The 20,456-nt window shown below is 37.7% G+C and overlaps 1 protein-coding gene across 3 annotated transcripts; it reads right to left on the bottom strand.

Moving 5' to 3' along the window:
- Window positions 1-1,019: 1,019 nt before the first annotated feature.
- On the bottom strand, window positions 1,020-20,042 carry AASDH (aminoadipate-semialdehyde dehydrogenase). Of its 3 annotated transcripts, none has more exons than XM_085058893.1 (15): window positions 19,983-20,042; window positions 19,253-19,576; window positions 17,594-17,714; window positions 16,556-16,899; window positions 15,623-15,815; window positions 13,526-13,767; window positions 11,411-11,517; window positions 10,798-10,970; window positions 10,087-10,279; window positions 9,461-9,579; window positions 7,301-8,138; window positions 6,032-6,195; window positions 5,323-5,448; window positions 3,842-3,973; window positions 1,020-2,811 (listed from the first exon to the last, which is right to left on the bottom strand). In XM_085058893.1, the coding sequence occupies exons 2-15, from the start codon at window positions 19,480-19,482 to the stop codon at window positions 2,419-2,421; spliced, it is 3,375 nt and encodes a 1,124-aa protein (XP_084915019.1). In that variant the 5' UTR covers window positions 19,483-19,576; window positions 19,983-20,042; the 3' UTR covers window positions 1,020-2,418. The 3 variants fall into 3 exon arrangements, with proteins under 3 accessions (XP_084915019.1, XP_084915018.1, XP_084915021.1); XM_085058892.1 differs by having other exon boundaries at window positions 19,958-20,009; XM_085058895.1 differs by lacking the exon at window positions 1,020-2,811 and having other exon boundaries at window positions 3,924-4,012; window positions 19,958-20,009.
- Between the last annotated feature and the right edge of the window lie 414 nt (window positions 20,043-20,456).

Raw genomic sequence — 20,456 nt, 5'->3', positions numbered from 1 at the left:
TTATTTACAAGAAAGACTTCAAAAAATTTGAAAGTCTCCTTCTTACAACCCTAAGGCTCAAAGGAACCTCTAAACCTACAACATCATAAAGGGAGACATTTTCATGAAAAGAAATTACATCATTATAGAATGACACAACATATGCTACATGGAAGTGTTTTAGCCAAACTGCTGTAAGCAGCATGAGAAACAGGATGAAACCTGTTGTATACTCTGTTCCCGGAATCAAAAACGAGATTCAGCAAAAGTCATTGTCAAGTACAGCCTTTCCCAGGAAACAGGGGCTCAGTATCATGGTTACAATAGCACAAATCCGATGGATGTGTTAGATGGAGTAGATGTGCAGCAGCAAGATGGGCTGTCTTGGGTGTCTTAAGCCATCAGTTTTGCTCAGTTTCATATTTAAAAGCAGAATCTCTGAAGTAACTTTTTTACCATGAATATAAGTTATTAATATGTTTTAAGCAGAAATGGGACAATGCTGCTCTCAAATGCTTGGGGAAAAAAACCCAACATAATATCTGAAGAAAGAATTGGCCATGTAATTACTTTTGCTCTGCTAGCACCAGGAATTAGTGCATCTTAAAGTTAAATTTGCATTTTTTCCAAGTTTATTTGCCTGCAGTATGGATTTGTAATAACTAGATTGCCTGAAATCCATCTTTACAATTATTTCTTGGGAGGGGGACCCAGGTAGAAATACAGAGAAGGTGAAGTAAATCAGGATTAAAGATAACTGGTATTTTGAAAAGCATAGCAAAATTAGGTGCTAATGTGCATGACATAAGGATGCAACTTTCCAATACAATCCATTTATAGCACATAGAATAGAGCTTTCATTAAGGATGGTTTTAAGCTAAAGCTTCAAAGCAGAGGTTTTTTTCAACCATAAAGGTATCTAGTGTAACAATGGAAACTGTATTATGTACAGTATTGATGGAAACATTTCTAAAGTGTATGTGTGCAACAGTGACATTTCATGTTAAATTAACAAAGATTTGCACTAAATACCAATGAAGTGAAGTGTTACTTTGCTTTAGCTTTATTGCAACCATTTCTGGAAAGTATTTTAAATCTGTAAAAACAAATCCAAAACATTACTACCCAGTTTAAAACAGCAAAAAAATGTTTTAAGAACCGAGCAAACCACTATGTAGTATATTGTCTCAATTTTTTGTAACTTATACAAACACAAAATACCATTTCTTTTGACAAGGTTATATATGATTAACCTCTATGTTCATATAGTAATGTATAAAAACTATAAGATGTATAATTGTGGGGTATTTGTTGTGTACTTTTTTAATTTTTCAAATGTTTTAAAGTGCAATTGTTTATTATACTGTCATTTTAATTCTTATTAAACTATAACCCAGTCAATATTGTCTAATCATTGATATATGTCCTCTGGGTCTCCTTTTGCTAATCACATAGTTCAGGTTTGCCTTACAAATAGAACTTTTGACAGTGCTAAAAATGTACTATGTACTACACAGGATTCAAAGCAGATGGCTCATCAGATAAAGTAAGATAAGAGTTTCTACCATACTGCTTTTAGAAGACTCTGAATCAGGAAATGCTTTCAGTGAAGTGTACTTTTGTCACTGCAAGTACTTGATTTGCATTACTAGGACACCTGGTACTTATTTCTAGGGTGTTAAAGAACACAACCCCCAATTTACACAACCTTTTATTAGTAGCTCTTGTGAAGACAATGTAAACAGCATTCATTCAAATTTCTTAAATTATTTGACAGTGGTTGATTTGAGCAGTGCATACTTCATCTTCGAACTCATACTGTACCTGTCACTGAAATTTAATAAATATTTATAGTATTATTTCCACTTTAGAATACAAGAGGCAACTCCTACTGACTTCAATGGAGTCTAAGTGTATGCTAGATTGAACTAAGCCATGAAGGGCCTAGGTCCACAAAAGATGAACTATTCTGTTTGTACAAACTGTAGTAAACAGGTCACTCCTACCAGGTATATGAAATTCAGGCTATGTCTCCAGAAATCAGGTAAAAGTTAGATTCAGAGAAGGACTTGGGTTACCTTGCCTTGGCACAGAAGTCTTGACAGACAAACACCAGTGTGACTCAAGGAAGAGCCAGGCACAGGCAAGATGGACTCAGAGGAAGCAATTTGCTCCTCCCTTGGGGATGAGGCTGCTATCCAAGCTGCAGAGTATGGCACCTTACACACTTTGTCCCCTCTCTGGCAAGGTGCTGAGCAGCCACCCTCCTTCCATCAGTACAGCCTACTCTGGACACTGCCTGATGCAAAATCCTACCTGATAAGCCTGCAAGGAGCATCTCTTGCCTGCAGCAAAATAGGCAGAGGGGTAGAGAGCACCTGGGAGCTCCTAGTTTACAAACGTAAACAATAAAAATGATGCAGCCTAACATCTTAGCTGTCATATTTTTCCTGTTATATACAGATCTAGACAATAAACATAATCATTTCTACAGCCAACAACAAGCTTTGTTCCCCACACTACGGGTGAAGAGAAAACCTCGCCTGGAAGCTTATCTACTCCTTCTGCTGTTCCGCTCTTGGCATTCAGGATCCACACTTTGCCATCTGTAGATACTGCTGCCAAGAGAATTTTGTTATTTAAGTCATCACTTTGGAAAATGAATGGTGTTCCATATACACTTGAAGTGGCTTCAAATTTCCACAGTAAATTACCCTCCAAGTTACAGCAGTAGATAAAGCAGTCATGAGAGCCAAAAAATATTTCTTGCTTAGTTAAACTTGAGAGGCACGGAGATGAAAACACTGGTCCATTAGTGGAAAATTGCCAAACCTACGGAGAGAACATAACCACCCATCATCAAAAGCTTTTCACATTATCAGTTTCACAGCAACTATAATTTTTTAATAGACTAGTTGTTGATAGGAGAGCATTTCATTTCAAAAGTATACTAGATTTCAGTGAGGGCTGGTAAATCCTTGTCAAATTATAAGTTAGGTTTTACACAGAGAGTAAGCAATAAAAGTCTCATAAAATAGATGTGGAGGAAGGAAGAGTTACTACCTTCTGTGAGGCACACAGAAAGATGGCCAATTTGGGAAAAGAAGATTCTTGAGCTGCTGTACAATTAGTAATGAACATGAAGAATCCTGTTAATATGCTATTCTTTGCCAGAAAGGCAGACATTCCTTTTGTAATATAGATTTCCTCTGCTTATGCTAACAATGTGCAGATCCCTCCTCAAGAGAGTATCAGTTCTGCAACACTGCTGCAAGCACAGAGCAGGGCATGGGCTAACACTATTTTATAATCAGAAAAGGCTTAAGAATTGCCATGTATGATGCATCTCAGGCTAACAAACAGTGTCAGTTGTTTTAACACCAGACACAAACTACGTTTATCTCTGAGGAACTAAAAAAATACTGTCATTTAATTTCATGTGAAGGCTGACATATGTTTTATCAGAATTATGATTTGGCAGTATTTTCATAAATGCATGAACGTTTTAAGAAACCCTTACTTCTGAATAACCACCATCTTACAGAAGAGATAGCTTAAACCTGCTTGGAAAACTCCAATGAAACCATTTCATTTGCTGGCAGTACACTTGACAATTTACTTTAGGTAAAGGTCTGAACCAGAAACTCTTACTGCATCAGGCAACTTGAGTTTGTGATTTTGCCATGAACTGCACGGACTACCCTATGCAAACAGTTTTTCTATTTTCTCCTCTCTCTAACAACAGAAACTTCTATTTGGTTCACAAAAAAGTATTTGTCAATCATTAAGCCTCAGAAAACAGTCCTAATAAAGTATCTTATTCAGGGTTCTGTGATGGACATAAAAAACCCAACACTTTTACCTTTTCTCCAGAATGAGTGTAACAATATAGGTTTCCATCCACACACCCAACACAGATGTAGTTCTCATTGCAGTGAGGAGAGGAGAAGAGTGGTTTTCCAAGCCTGCTTTTCCAAATCTTACTCCCTGTCACCTGTAAGTGGCAGCATGGAATATCTGATGCTTAACACAACTATAAGAAACAGCACAAAACAACCCATCCATCTCTGCCTGACCCAGCCCTTATATAGTGTGGAAAAACCCCCAAATCCCCAAACCAAAACAACAACAACAAAACCCACGCAAAACAAAAATGTAATCAAAGAAATGTAGGCTTCTCCCATACAGAATGCATACCAGATGCAAAACTACCTTTCAAATCTTATTCCAACAAACTGTTTGGTGTTTTACATAGGATAGTCAATACCCATTTTTATGCTTTTCTTCCTCCCCCTAGGCAAAGTAATAATGATAATTAATAGTGTATTAGTGGTAGTTCTAATGAATGCCAGATTCAGTTTTTAATTTCATTCCCAGCTTCTCAGTATGTGACAAGGACCAATGAAGCAGAGATACCTTGGAATCAAGTCATATTGACACCTTAGGACATGTTGCAACTCACTATCTGTGACTGTCACGATGCATTCCGAGTGTATCCTGCACATTCCCCAGGAATTAGGATTATTCATAAAAATAGGAATGTGCAGACTCACTTGTAGGTGGGTTTCTCAACTACTTGTTACTCTGAATTACAGAATAAAAAAAAATGTTTTCTTAAGCACAGCCCATTAGGGCTGCAAAACCACACAGTAGTTTTCTAATAGTAGATTGGTTATTACTGAGGACATTTGTAGTGGGTGGAAGGTAAAGGTGATTAGGATTGATGCTCTGTGTTGTGTGAGTACAAAAACATTAATAGCTGCTTCAAGTCCCTGTTCCTTTTATCAGGCAGGACCAGCTGTAAGCTAACAATGCCTCAGAAAACCATGAAATTGTTCCACATCTATCAAGAATGCCATTTCCCCAGTGCAAAAAACAGAACTGCATTCTAAGATTAAAAGGACAGCTCTTAAATATGGGGAGAGACACAGTAAGAGGAATGAAGGGGTTTCTTTCTGCATTCTGTTCTGATTTCTCTCTATTTTTTTCCAATCCTACCATCGAAGTGGGAGGGGGCAGGAAATAAATCTACAGACTTGCCCTCACTCACTGGTTTTACTGATATGGGAATGACAAGAAACTGATTGCAACTTTGGCCTATGATCAGCATGTGAATTCTGGCAAGTCATTGAAGTTCTCCTCATCACCAGATAGAATTCTGAAGTATGGGAAGTATTATGGTAACCTTGTGTATAATTATAATGTCCCTAAGTGAAATATATTTCATGGTAACATATGATCATCTTCCCTTTCATCAGAATAGTGATCTTAGCTTCAGAAATACATTTTGGTTTCATTTAAACTTGAGACTGGGATCAAAGACATGTAAGCAAAGGTACATACTGGGTTAACAGCCAATAATAGTCCTCCTAGTGTAGCAACATAGAGATGATGTGGAGAAGAACTTAGACAAGGAGATGAAAATATAGCTCCACCTTCGCAATGTAACTTCCATATACACACCTTTTCCTGTAAGCACGAGAAAAAAGAATATTAAAACAATCTTTCAACTGGAATCAGAGCTCATCATGTTTACAAAGACCTCTGAATGTCAAACATTATCAAACACTGTGTTTACTCAGCAAATACTAGTTGAGAAGTGAAGACAATCTACATGCTATGACAGCAACATGTGTGCCATTGGCTTTCTCTTCCAGTAAATAAAATAAATTCAGCTAATGAAAAGGCAGTATCTGCCCCTTTTATCTTCCATCTCCCTCCAGCTTCTCATTTAGAGTGTAACATTCTTTCCCCACCAGAAAACCACAGTTCTAGCTATGCACCCTATTCTGAAACACCCACTGAGAATCTAATGACTAAGAAACTTAGGATTTGTTTTAAACCAGGACTAATAAAACAAGACCCACAGCTGAGAACACCACTAAAACTATTTACTGTCACATAATCCTTACTTACAGCAGGCTTATTTTTCAGAAGGGTGACTGTGGACTCCTAAGAATACTTACACCAGTGGAACTTCCTCTGGAGTACTACAAATAGCCTACATTGGGTATTTTTTGTTCTACATGTAAAAATCAGTCAGTGTCCTTACATAAATATCCAAAGCATACACATGTTGGTCATGTGATCCAATGTACACCACTCCACTGGAAGGGTCTACAACTGCAGAGCTTTTCACAGCATCTTCTGTGGCAAAAGTCCAGTGTATTTCTCCATCACTGCTTTGAAGCACATACACTAAGCCATCGTAACAACCTGGAATAAAACATGACGGGAAAAAAAGAGTAATGATTATTTGCATTTATGGTGTGATTTATGCTATGATGGTGTGACATCACTGCTGGAAAGAAGTAAAATTATTCATGAGGTAGAGTTTCAAAACATTTTCCAAAGCTCCTCCTGTTTTTAGCTCAAAGATTTTGCTGATGCATTCAAAGATGATAATTCTGTGTGTTTTTTCTAGGTTACATTTAGAATTTACTTATTTCACTGACTTTCTATCTAATTTTTCATTAACAATATTAGAACACATAGCGAGTTCCTGAAAAGAGAGAATACAAATTTTTTTAATTACCTCTTTGTCTAGTTTTTGTTTCTGAAAACAACATATTAAAAGAATGAAGTTTGTAAGTTTTTTAATGAAAACCAAACTGTCATCATAAAAACTCCTTCCTGTTTACAAAGTATCCTAATTTATTATCAATAAATTTGTAAATAAAATCAAAATGCAAATAAAAAGATGGCAACATTAAATTTGCATTAAAAAACCTCACCACTTGGACATCTGTGTTCACCAATGATGTAGATGTATTAGCCAAAAAGATGACACTAAGATAAATAATGGCAACTCCATTGACAACAGATAAGACAAATGTTATCCAAAATATATTCTTTATATTCTGTTATCCAAATATATTCTTTACATTTCCAAAAAGAAGAGTCAAATGAGATAATTGAACTCTGTGAAAAACAGTATGAGGTACCATATACTAATTTCTAACTCTATCAATTTTCAAAGACATTTTAAGACTGCATCACTTTTCCATACTTTAAAAAAACCAAAAAAAGTCTAAAGGCCCCACCTTAATCTACCACTAAAAGAGAAACTGTAGCCATTATTCCTTATTAACAAATCCGCATATAATAAACCACAAGTATATATGTTAGATAAGCTCCATCACTAGTTATCATGAAACTTAAATTACTACTTCTTCTGTTTCTATTTTACAATAAATTCTGAGGCAGATACAGAAGTTGATGGATGGAGGACAACCAGAGATAAGAAATATGAATCTCTGTCACTCATCTTGTATTTAGCAGAAAAAAGAATTTAAAATGAAGGCTGGAAGAAAAGTCATACCAACAATGATGAAATTTCCACATTTGGATACACAGGCGGAAGATTCAATGCGATCCCCAAGGGTCTTCTCCCATTTTATTTCTCCTGAATCCAGATCAATTGCCTGCATTGCATGGGAGTGAGAGCCAACATACACAGAGGCAGATACTTCTTCTTTAGATGGTATTATAACCAGTGGTGATGCATCAACACATTTTCTGGTGTTTGACTTCCACCTCATGCACAGTGTCAACTCTGCCACTGACAAATGACTACATTCTGCATGGATTTGCTGAACAGAGGAATGGTTATTTATAATTGCCTTGTTTTCAATTGTTAAAATTCTGTTCTCCAGTTCAGACCCTTGCACGTGGCTTTTCATTGTACTTGCAATCTTGGAATGCAGAAAGGATGGCTGCTGTAGTGGCTCCACTCCTACCTGTACTGTATTTTTGGGCTGTGTAGAAGACTTGGGTAAATTCATAGGGAAAAAACGATTCCCTCTGCTTAGTGCAATAAATGGAACGAATCCTGAAGCAATCTCAAGACCTCTTTCAGATGACAGTCTAATGTATTTTCCATGGGATTCCTCTCCACTGTTGTCTCTTAATTTTCTTTTCACAACATTGTCAGGATTCTTTAATTGTTTTTCATCTGGAAACAGCATTTTAAGAATATGTCTGTAAACTTCTTCAATTGAGTGACTGAGAATAACTTCAAGGAGTCCAGGTACAGCTTTACCCACTAACATCTCAATTTCATCATAAAATCGTAGTGCCTTTAGGGAGTCTCCACCACTGTACAGAAATACTGCATCTTTAGAAATTCCAGTGGAATCATCTGGAAGACCGAGGACAGACTAGAGTAAAAAAAAAGGAGAGAGGTACCAGTCCATAGGTGTTATACCATGTCACACACATAAAACCTCAAGGGGGGTAGAATCCACCTGAACACCCAGAAGTCCTGCTAAAAATCAACAGAGAAAATTCACTACTCTGCAAAAAATCACTGAAAAATGTTAGTGCCAACAGAGGGACCGAGAGAACAAGAATTGGGGAGAACGAGGAAACAGGGAGATACTAGTTGTGTTCTACAAAATGTCTTGCTCAATTCCAATTCTGCAGTCCAAGGAATTAAAGGGAATTGTGCTATATATTGATTGGCCATATTCAACACCATTTATCAATGCCAACTTTGCAGATAAAACATAGATGCCTTTTGATAAAATCGGTTTAGGTGTTTTTTATTAATAAACCTTATATAAACTGTTCTTTTTTACTTCTGAATTATTTAAGTAACCTTCTTACCTACCTACTTTTGAAGTTAAAAGTCTTTCAGTTCATGAAGGATTTTGCATTTGGCATTGTTACTACAACAAACAGCAAAAATTGTGTCACCTCTCACTGCACTCACTCCCAGCTTATAAAGCCTGGGTATGAAGTCCAAATCCTTTGGTTTTGGAAGGCACCTTCTAATGTCTAGAATGGGTCTAGGGCATATCCAATCCCTTGGGTTATCATTTCATAGCCATCAATGTGAAAAGCATTGGAACAGGCAAATAATTTTACTACATTTAGTTGTTCAAGTCCTAGGCCACAGCTAATCCCACTTTCAGATGAAACCTGTAAGTCCACCTTTGAAAAACAAAGCAATACTGTTTGGCATCATATTTCATAACCTTGAAAAACAAGTCTTTAGCACAGAAATTTAGAAACAATATGAACAGGCAGTCCAAGAGACAGTTGCACAACTGTGCCATCTATTTAAAAAAAGGAATCTTCAATTTAAAATTATCTTGAGAAAAAAGAAACTCTACTAACACTGTAGCTATTTTTTAAAAAGTTTCCATGTCCCAGTTCCTTGTTTTCTTTAGTGATACTTTCTTTTGGCATGTGAAGCAGTATTCAAAAAGCTACTGACAGATTCCATTCTTTGTATGCTAACTGCTTATACCTCATAGCCTGTAGTTTTATCTGATAGAGAAATATAAATTACTCCCTCTCAGCCACTGCAGAGCAACTATATTTAAGTATTAAGTGAACAGAAAAGAGCTGTACAGCTTAAATCTATAGGCAGCTAGAATGTTCTGGTTGCATTAGTCATACTTCTTAAAACTGTTTAATTCCTGACACATGTATAATGATCCACTTGCAAAGATAAAAAGGCAGCTCAAAATACTACCTTCCATAAATACTGCAATCTTTCCCACAATTCCTCTGCGTCACTCAGCTTACTGTCACGCCTTCTGGAGTTTAGATGGTTCTGGCAAATCTTGTTCAGTTCAGATATGTCAACTTTGCCTTTGTAGAAAATAAAGGACGATTTTTTTCATTGCTCTTTTAGCACTTACACTTTCAAAACTTGCTCTGCCCAAATAGTCACTTTATTCTTGTATGTATTTCCTTATTTTTATTCTATCTCAACTGCATTTTTTTACACAGTTGGATCAACTACATGAAACCCAGTAAGATTTCTGAAAATTTACCTCCCACATAATCCCACCTTCAAGGCCTGGTTTTTCCTCAGCTGAAGTGAGGACTCTGTTGCAGACTGCAACAGGAACGGCTATGGAAGGAAATGTGCAGTGTTCAAATTAAATTGATTTTTCCACTACTCTTTGACTCTCAAAGGAAATATCATCAAGAAAACATAATACATGGCCATTATTTCCTACTAGGCATTACTTATCTAATGTAAATATTTTAAAAGCATGAATCAGATACTGGATTTCAGTGAATAAAAAATAATTTAAAAAGCAATAGATACCATTAAAACAAGTGGAAATGGTACTTAATGGCTGCATTTACCATGTGATGTTAAAGGCAAAGCTTTAATCACTACAATCTCATCAGGGACAGCATAAGCTGGTAGACGCTCCTGGAGTTCTTTAAGTGTTTCTCTCTCTTCAAAATCATCTTTGGGTAAAACAAACAGGGTAAGTTTTTCCTGTTGATACCAGGTAACTGCACAAGCTTCTACCTGGCAAAGATCTTCAGCAGCCTGTAATGAGAAGATATTAGTCTTGCTTTGAAATGCAGTTCATCAGTAGAGTAAAAGAAGGAAAAAACAATGGGAAAAGTGCACACCTTTAAAAACTGTATGTTTCTCACATTCCTACATAACATCCTATGAAATATCTTCTCTTGTAGCTGCATCTTGTACTTCACATAAAAATGAACTCAGAGATACATGTACTATTTGCCAAAATGCCATGAACAAGAGATAATCCAGGAGTCTGACACTCAATCTTGTAGAGCAATCACTATACTCAGTACTTTTCAGATGTTTATATAGCTCTCAATTCTCTTGGAAGAAACCATACAATAAAACAGACTCCCAAGAACAAACTCCTCCCTAAATTATGTAACTAGATTTTTTACAATACACCCTCCAAATTCCTTTAGACTCCTAAAAGTCATCTGAAAATAAGCAAATACCCATTTCTGATGATAACAATGTGCTCCTTACATCTGCCCTTTTAGAGTGGCATACTCTACTCAGTGGATGTGAGCACTTACCTGCTGCAAACATTCAATATTAAAACGCTTGCCATGACGTTTAATCTGATTGTCTTTCCGACCCAAGAAGAACAACTTCCCATTCTTTACTCTTACAAAATCCCCTGTTTCTCTCATTGTACCCAGTGGTACAGTTCTTTCATCATCAAGAAAGCAGATTCGTTCTTCACCACCTACACAAAAAGAGATTGTGGTCATATATATTAAATGGTTAACTGTAAATGCAAATGATAAAGAGTGTTTCATCAAATTCTCTTTAACGAACTTTATAAGACACATTGAAAGATTATTATCAATGTCTAAACTTCTACAATTTTGGCTATGCTGCTAATTCAGGTAATACACAGAAATTACTTCAGCTGAGAATGTCAAAAAGCAAGAAGGGAAAAAGATGTCAATATAATGAAGGCACAGCCTGCAGTTAAAATGCTAATTTCCTGTCCATCATTCCAACAACCTAAAATACAATCAGAAGGTTCCCAGCCTAATCATAACTTAAAATGCTATATTAATCTGTATATCACAGGCAAATATCAACTAAAATAATCAATATATTATTAAAACTCTATCAATTGAGAACAGTGTCTTAGAAGAATTAGAAATATAAAATGACCTATGAATATTTGTCCCTCGCCTTCAAGAACTGCAGATCCACTGGCATCTCTGACCTCGACTTTTGTTCCAAGGAGCGGTGATCCCAAAGGTATAGGAAAATCCGTTCTAAATATATTTGAGAGAAACAGTAGAAGTCTTTCCCTTCAGAACACAAAACAACTGTTCCCAGAAACCAGGCAGCATGTAGTTTTTTTAAGCACTAGTATTAGAGCAAAAGTAGATGACTGGAACTTCTTTCTACAAATGCTTCTTCTTTAAAAACATATCAAACTATTAAAAATTAAAAACCTCATCAGTGAGCATTAATAGATAAATATATAAATGTCATCAGGTTGTCATTAACATATACCAGAAAAACCCACAGAATGATGGAAAATAGGGCCTGAATGGATCCTGAAAGACTCTGAGAGAACCCCAAGCATTTCAGTTAATTTTAAGTCTCCCAGATTGAAACATCCATCAAGTCAACCAATTTAAACACGTGGAACTACTTTCTAACTCAAGCTTTTTCCTGCCTAATTTGAGCTTTTACTCTATTTTATTAAATACAGTTTTTAAAAGTTCAGAAAAAGATTTAGAAAAAGTTCAGTTCAGAAAAACTGAAATACTAGAAGCTGTCATTTCAATGTCATGTATATTTTATAGACTTCTCTTGAACTACTGACCAACTCCTTCCTTTCCCTTCCCCCTCCAGCCTCTTCAAGCAGTTGCAGGACCTCATCTCTTGAATTTGGAAACTATTTCTGAGTAGGAGTATAGAATAATATATATTCTTCAGTAAAGCAAAACTTAAAAATTAAAGCAACTTTAAATAACTTTGGCACTGATTCCAGTCCAATTTCTATCTTAAAGTATTACATTTTTTGTTTGAACTCAGAGAAAATTAGTTTTACATGAGAAGTTAGTAACGCTTCATTGCAATCCACCATTTTTAGTCTTCAAGAGTTTAAGCACCAGGTTAATACATCTCACCATTTGTGCAAACCATCCAATTTTGTAGGACCCATTTAACTGAAATTGCATATATAATTATTATGTCATGGAATAATTACATATTTCAGAGAGAAAATGAAACACTGAGATAACTGGAAGTACCTTTCATGATTCTGTGAAATAATAGGAAGAAAAAATGCCAAAAAACCAAACAAACAAGTCAGAAACTGAGTGAAAAATGACAGAGTGATAAATGTTTAAAAGAAAGTAGTTCTTGAAGTTCAATTAAATTACTGTGAAACCCTGGGTGAGCCACTTGGACAAATGTCTGTCATCCACACTACTAAAATAATGTTGGTGGGATGATTTGCCAAACAGTGTATTATCCAGTACTAGGAAAAAAAGAATTATGTAGCCTTTTCCTAACAGATTATATGTGGAGTTTTAAAAAACTGCAGGCAAAAGCATGGTTGCACTAAGAAACATATTTTTATCTACCAATTACATTTGAAAGAAATCCTTGAGCATTTTTGCTCAAAATAAGTAAATCCCAGAGGGAAGATTCTGACCTTGACAGAGCTAAGCTGTGAGTGCATCTTTGTTCCAAGCCCTGATTAAAAGTTAGAATCCCATGTCTTTGACTCTTAGCTCTAGGTTTCTTCTCTCTGACTATGCCTGACGTGGCTGTGAAAGCCTCGTGATGAGCAGCAACCAGCTGAGGTTACTGGCACATGGGGCAGGAGCCATTTCCCTACAGAAGTGCAACACTGATTCTACATGGCACTGCCATAGAGTCACAGACAGCACACACTGCACCAGGCTACTCCAGGATGTGGAATCCCAGGATGAAATGAAGCAGAGATCTAGATACAGAAATGACTAAAACTGAAACCAGCACAACACATTATGCGAAATTTAACAGGTATAGAAATACACAGAATTTCAGACTGCAGTTCTGTCGTTTAAGAAACATTCAGCAACAACTTTTACTTGGGGGGGCTGTACTGGATCACGAGATAATGGATTAGTCTGTTTCTACATAAAACCCAAATGTAACTTCTACCAGTATAAACACCCATAAGGACTCAGTAGCCCTGGTAACCAGAGACTAAGGTTCTATTTCTGGGGATTTTCATCATTCACATGCCAAGAAGCCATTGAACACAGTCAATTTTCCTACCTAAAATCAGGACTAAAAACTTCCTCAGGAATCTTGTAGTAAGTGGCCCAGCTTGACACTTCAGTAATACCATAGAGATTAAAAATACTTGTTTTGTTCTCCTGGTGCTTCCAACTTTTCAAGAGACTCAGCACGGGAAATGCTTCACCACCAAGGGCTAAGACACGAAGTGAAGTATTTGTAGACAATACTGTTGATTTAATAATGTGAGCTCCAAACCTTCTGAGAAGTGTTGGGGTTGCCTGAATGATACACATTAAAATAAAAAAAAAAAAAAAAAAAAGAAAAAAGAGAAAGATCTGTTACATTTTGTCAGTCTATGCATACATCTCTTCCACTTTTATCATATCTACTATATAGATGTATTATGGATCTACTTCAAAACATCTACATATAATAGATGGCATCAACCATCACACTGGTGTTCTGTGAGATTTTTTTCCTTAGGTAAGGCCTTTAATGAATACTATCAGCACCAATGTACATTCTTCTGCAGAGTTTCTTCTTTACTCAGATGTGTTATGTTGTGCCCTGCTGTGTATCAGCGATTACCTCAAGTGCACATTAGTTCTTATGTTAATTACTTGGAAACAGAAAGCAGCACAGTATTCTCTTCATGTTATTATTATTATTATTATTATTATTATTATTATTATTATTATTATTATTATTGTTTGAGTCTTTTTTCCCTTCATTCCAGAATGTTACAGCAAAAATATAACCTATACATCTGATTAACCTACATATAGAACACTTAAAGACCTTACAAAACACTAAAAATTCCTAGGATGCCAGGTTCTGGGTTGTCCCTGATTTGTGTAAATAGAACAGCTTACAAGAATTAGTTTTTCTCAAAGCTTTCACATCACACTAAAATGAACAGGGGGAAAATATATAAAAACCAAATCCCCCAAACCAGTTTCGTTAAACAACTACTTCTATAAAACTATCAGTAATGCAGAGCCCTTTCACTGAAAGAAAAAAAGAGTAAATCATTTTACCAGACACATTTCACTCTCATTTTTGCTGAATTTTCTAGGAAGAGGACTGGAAAATTAATGGGATTATTTCTTGCTAGGTTCTTTTTTTTCTACTAATAGATGAAGACCATATTTTTTCAACTGATAATTTTAATTTTAGTGAATTATAGCAACAAAAAAAAAGGAGGGAAAAATTTATACTCTTCCCTCCCTCATAATCACTTTTTAGAATTCCCAAGTCTGCTCAAGAAAGTCGAGGGGGGGGAGTAATGTCTTTCCATTATTTAAGTAACATGATAAAATTACTCATCCATCAGTTAAGCTATAAGGAGAACATTTTGTGAATTATTCAGCTGAGAAGACCTTCCTTCACTGATTAGGATAGTGATAACAAAATATCAAACTTTTCTAAGAAAGACATCTTAAAAACCTTCATTCACAAAATTCTGCCTTTCTCTATTAGTGCTTAACATGCTTAAAAATCTATCTTTTAAAATCTTAAAAGACATACTTTAAAAAAATCTTGCTAACAGAGACCAACATCTCAGTTTTTTTATAAAGGCAATTAAACTAAACTGATCATGAAAGTTGTATATCATAGGATAATCTACGCCATTTATAGCAATCCTAAGAAGTAAAAATAAGAGCAGGGAATAGTTACAAAAAATTTGTAACTAATGGATTTTCTTCTGTAGTGCAATCTTCAGCTACCTATTCACTAATCTTAAATTTATACCCTACAATCTCTAATACCACCAATCTTACAAAAAACCCTTCAACATCAAGCCTGTTAAAAAGTGCTTTAAATGTCTCTAAGAGTTCATTACCAGACTCTTCGGAACAAAAGCTTTATTAACAGAATCAGTAATTTAATTCTTAATAAGTGAAGGTTTCTTAAAATAATCTTTAGTTTAGTGTTTTCTATCACAAAATGTTTGAGGTTTTGATCAAACGGTAATTTTCCAGACAGCTAACACTCTACAACAAAAAGGATAGCTACTGCCTTTGAGCAAGAACACTCCTGTCCTATTAACATTAGCATCTAGGCAGAGGAGAAAGTAGTACACATCACCAAAAGTGAGAAGCAAGACACTGGAGACACTTGGGTGTTGCCTACCTGCAACACTGTCACATGGTGGCGGTGAAACAGAGCAGCAGAGAGCTCCACAGGCATCATTTTAACAGGGTTTGGAACCACAAGAATAGAGGCTCCACTTGTCAGAGCCATGAACAGTTCAACCACAGACGGGTCAAATGTGAGAGGAGAAGCCAGGAACAGCACATCATCCTGTGTGATCTCAAATATGGATCTAAACCAAGAAAGTTAGGAATTACAAATCTGATGCATGTGGTCAAAAAACACCTCCCAAACTAGAAGAATGAAAGCATGAAAGAAATGTGCATTAGCAAAGCTCAGATCTTAAGGACTCTGAATATGTAGACAGGGAATTTAAACAAGAGTTCCTGGACTGTAACTGTTGAATTAACTAAAGATGTGTTTTTCAAAGATACCCATCGTATTACACACCAATAGAGTTCACAGAAAAGCATATTTCAACTAACAGATGCTCATTAAAAAAAAAAAACAAAATACGAAGAAAGAAAAATAAAGGAAAGAAAAAATATTGTATTTCCATAATAGGTTTAATATGAAATGAAACAGAAAGAAACTTGGGCAGCCTAAAAAGGAATTAGGACTTAAGAACTACAGAACACAGTAAAAATAACTATGAACAAATGATTAATTTTTTATCTACTTCTTTTAAGCCACAAGCCAGAATACGTACAAAACCTGAAGCAACTGTACTATTTGAGGCACAGCCTTCAAAAATGAAGGTAAAGCACCATTTAAGTATATAACTGATAGAGAAACGAAATTTTATATGATTTTACTTGGAAATAAAACCAAAAAACACAAAGGCAGATAAGGAGGAAGAAGTAAAGCTGTATCAGTAAAACCCCTACCTACACTCCTTTGAAGTATTAAAAAAAATCCTTAAAACATAAATTTGTAAAAGCATTTGAAAGGAAAACTGAAAACCACACTTACTTAAGATGCTGAATATTTGGCACGATACATTTATGAGGCACTCTGACTATTTTGGGGATCCCTGTAGTTCCTGATGTGTGTAAGACATATGCTAAAGTGTCCTTCTGGCCAACGTCCATGTATTCTGCTCCTGATGTTTTCACTTCAGTTTGATCTGGACATAGAGTATATCCCAGCTGGGAATTACCCACAGCTTTGAAAGGTTCACATTTACTTTTCATATTGTCTACTTGTGGTGAACTTAAATCACTGTTGCTTGAGCTCATTTGGAAGAGAGTTAAACCAATATGTTCTATGGCAGAGGAATTGTGGTAAAAACAGCCAGCATGGGACATCCGGAATTTCTGCAAGAGAAAATGAACAATTCAAGCAGTGGAACTCAGGAGGCACTGTTGTTATTCTACTGTATTCAATGAAATAGGAAACAGCATTTCATACAAACAAGCTGTTATTTTTCATAACTCTACTTTTGGAGGACACACATCAGACAGTTATAAGATCATGTATTTCTATAAATTAGAGTGAACACAGACTTTGTGAATGCAAAATAAACAGTTTTTATCTGAGCAAATAAAAAAAAAGGGAAAACATACAAAAGAATGCTGTAGAAGACCAAGGAATCCGAATTATAATTTGTTTATTCCCTTTGCAATGAGTGAGGGTATAAGATTTGGGAGGAGTTAGACAAAGAGAAACCAAATCATTAAATGCAGGAGCTTTTTTCAGCTACTGCAGATTTCCAGCTCTTAACCTTGAGGTATAAAGAAACAAGTCTGGAAAAGTCTTCCAATGTCAGTGCCCAACAAGGCTTCCTGAACAACAATGGTGTAACAGCAAAGAAGGCAATCTTTTTTGAAGAGGGGAGCAGCATTTTGTATTTCTGATTTTTAAGATGTTCTTTCTGACCAAGAAAGACAACTATTTGCCATGAAAAAACAAAAGTATTCCACCCAAGTTTATTAAAACAGAATTCAAGCTGTATATCTACATATATCTAAGTTGCCCTGTAATGCTCCCTGTAGAAGCCTGAACACTTACATTTATTTTATCATTCTCAACAAGAACATACTGAAGATTGCTTTTCTTCATGAAGTAAGTGGATATGGCTGGTGGTGCATCTGGATCAATAGGTGAATAGGCAGCTGGAACTTGAAGGATTCTAATAAAACACAAATGTTTAAAGTTATTAAAAAAAAAAGAAACATTAAAAAATCCTCTTCAATTTTGCTAAAACTTTGTTTATACTTTTATAGTTGCCTGAGCTAGAAAGTGTAGTCATAATGTGACTTTTCAAGATCTTGTCGGTCATAAAGTAAGATGAATAATCAGTGTTGCCTTTTGGTCTTTCATAGCAAGGGAAAAGATTAAAGATTCAAGCTAGCAGGTACCTCTGCTGCCTCTGCCTGCCCTGCAGCACTGCTCACAGGCTCTCCAGTGGTGCTCCTGGATAGCCACCAGCGCTGGAAATCGCTAGTGCCCCAAACACCAAAGCGAGTAAGCGGTGACTAAAATATGAACAGTCCCCAAAAATCCTCACACTCCCTCTGCTACTGGGTTCTGTACTGCACATACCTTCTGTACTGCACGTATAACTTATTATACTTCCTCTCTGTGTGAGTGATTTGTCACTGCAGGAATGCCAAGGCCCTGAATGGGGAGGTGGGAATGGCAGCATCCTGCATGCTTGTGTCAGTAGCCGCTTGTGTCAGCAGCCCTGCATCATACAGCACTCAGCTGCTTGCAGTGACAGCTGTGAGAATCAAAGAGCCCCAGCAGATCCCACTCACACAGCAAAAGAAAACTGTGTTAGCTCAGTTCATTGGGATGTAGGACAAATCAAGCTGTGAGGGACCTCAGTATGCTGAGTTTGACTCCTGCTCCAGCAGAGCCAGCTGTGACACCAGACCAGGCTGTTCAGGTCTTTGTCCAGTCAGGTTCTGAACACCTCCAGGGATGGTGCCTGTACAACATCTCAGAGCAACCTGCTTCACTGCTGCACTGGGGCAAAAGCATTTCCTGACCAGTGATAAAGTTCCTCAGTGCTTGCGAGAGGTTTATAATTACAAACATTAGAATTCATCAGCAGAAGCAGGATTATAAAAATTGCTGGATTAACATGAGTGTTGAGATCACAAGCGTTTCAACTTCCTAGCCATTAATTAATCAATATCACTTTGGTGTTACATTGTTCATTACTTCTTTCTGCAATATTTGTAATGGAACATTAAATATATATTCATTTAGCTTAAAACATGGAATTTGCATTCAGAGCATCCTTTTTTTTTTTTGCCAGCAAGACGATACATTAAAAAAACTAGCATAGTCCTTTTTTTTCAGTAGATGTTTCTGTCAGATCACTTATAAACAAACAGAACAAAGATACTAGCAATTATTTTTTTCTGTTTCTATAAAGATGCTAAATCATTTTTACTGAAAGGTTGCAGATACAGACAGTTTTACACCTTTGGAACGCAGGATTCAAAAATATTTTAGCAACGGCTTTTCAAAAGATTGCAATATTGCCATCTTTTTCCCTAAACGATGCAAGACACCAGCACCTTGATTGTAGTACTATCAGTAGTATTGCCACTACTGCATTTTTGTAGTTATTGAAAATCTAAACAAACTGTAAAATTTGCTTTAACAGAGATGACCCTTACAAAAACCAACAGAGAGCGCACGCATCCGAACCATTACCCTAAGATCCAGGAGGGCAGGTTTATTCCCGGATAGCAGTAAAGGCCTATTTCACATTTGCCTTGGCGGTCACAGTGCTTCTGCAGGAAAGCTGTCAGCTGCACGGCAAGCTGGACCATGGTGCCGTAGGTGTAGGAAGCGGGAGGTTTCCCAGCGCATCCATGGAAGCGAACCGCTGCTCTGTCCGGGTGCAGGGCGGCTGCCCGAGCCACCAGCTCCTGCAGCAGCATCGCGGCCGCACCGCCTGGCTGCCCTGCAGCACCAACACACTGCACTGCCGCCGCGCTCTGAGCACCTCAGCCCGACTGCACGGCACAACTAACGCTACAGGAACGAAAGGAAGAAGATTCATGGCAGGGAACACAGAGCTCCACCACGCCTCACACTACAAACAGTGCAAAGCTCAATTCTTGACTTGAACAAAGGTAGTCTGGTCCTCACCGTTACACTTTTATTCAGGGCAGCAATGAATTAATAACCATTCATTAACCCAGCTTAATTAATTAACAACTCAACGGAATTGTCAAACACGAATCCTTCCTTCGCAAGCAGAAACCCCCAACGCGTGGACTTTCGGGGCATTGCTCGTGCTGGTGCCCGTGTTTGTCCCACGGGCCCTCCCGCCAAGCCCGGCCCGCTGACCGCACGGATCCGGGCTGCGACCCCCGCCTGCCTCTTTCACACGATGCTCCTCGGGATCCCCACATGCAGCCCTTCCCGGGATCCCCACCTGCGGCCCGTCCCGGGATCCTGCAGCACTGCCCGGGATCCCCACCTGCGGCACTGCCCGGGATCCTGCAGCTCTTCCCGGGCTCCCCACCTGCGGCCCCTCCCGGGCTCCCCACCTGCGGCATTGCTCGGGCTCCCCACCTGCGGCCCGTCCCGGGATCCTGCAGCACTTCCCGGGATCCCCACCTGCGGCACTTCCCGGTGCCCTCCAGGCCCCGCCCCAGCCCGGAAGCGGCGCCTCCGATTGGCGGGACGCGGTAATGACGCGCTCTCATTGGCCAGCGGCTGCCGCGCCGTTTGGGCATCCACAAGCAGCGCCTGCTCCGCTAGAGCCCTGCGCCATTGCTTCCCGAGGGAAGGAGGGACGGAGAGAGAGAGAGGCACAGCGAGTGCGCCAAGGCCTTCACCTCTGTTCCCGGCAGGCATGTGGTAGGGGCTAGAACCAGTGCAACTGGCTGGGGCCAAGGGCAGGGCT

This window comes from Lichenostomus cassidix, chromosome 4 (assembly GCF_008360975.1).
Source record: "Lichenostomus cassidix isolate B80296 chromosome 4, HeHo_3.0, whole genome shotgun sequence".
Taxonomy (NCBI): Eukaryota; Metazoa; Chordata; class Aves; order Passeriformes; family Meliphagidae; genus Lichenostomus; species Lichenostomus cassidix.
This window is presented reverse-complemented; position numbering and strand designations above follow the sequence as displayed.

Excerpts from the sequence above, each read along its gene's own strand:
- AASDH (XM_085058893.1), bottom strand. The coding sequence starts at position 19,482 with ATGCTGCTGCAGGAGCTGGTGGCTCGGGCAGCCGCCCTGCACCCGGAC. Across the intron at positions 16,900-17,593 it reads TTGAGAATGATAAAATAAAT|AAATTCCGGATGTCCCATGC; the intron begins GTAAGTGTTCAG and ends TTTCTCTTGCAG. Across the intron at positions 10,971-11,410 it reads CGAGGGACAAATATTCATAG|GTGGTGAAGAACGAATCTGC; the intron begins GTCATTTTATAT and ends CTTTTTGTGTAG.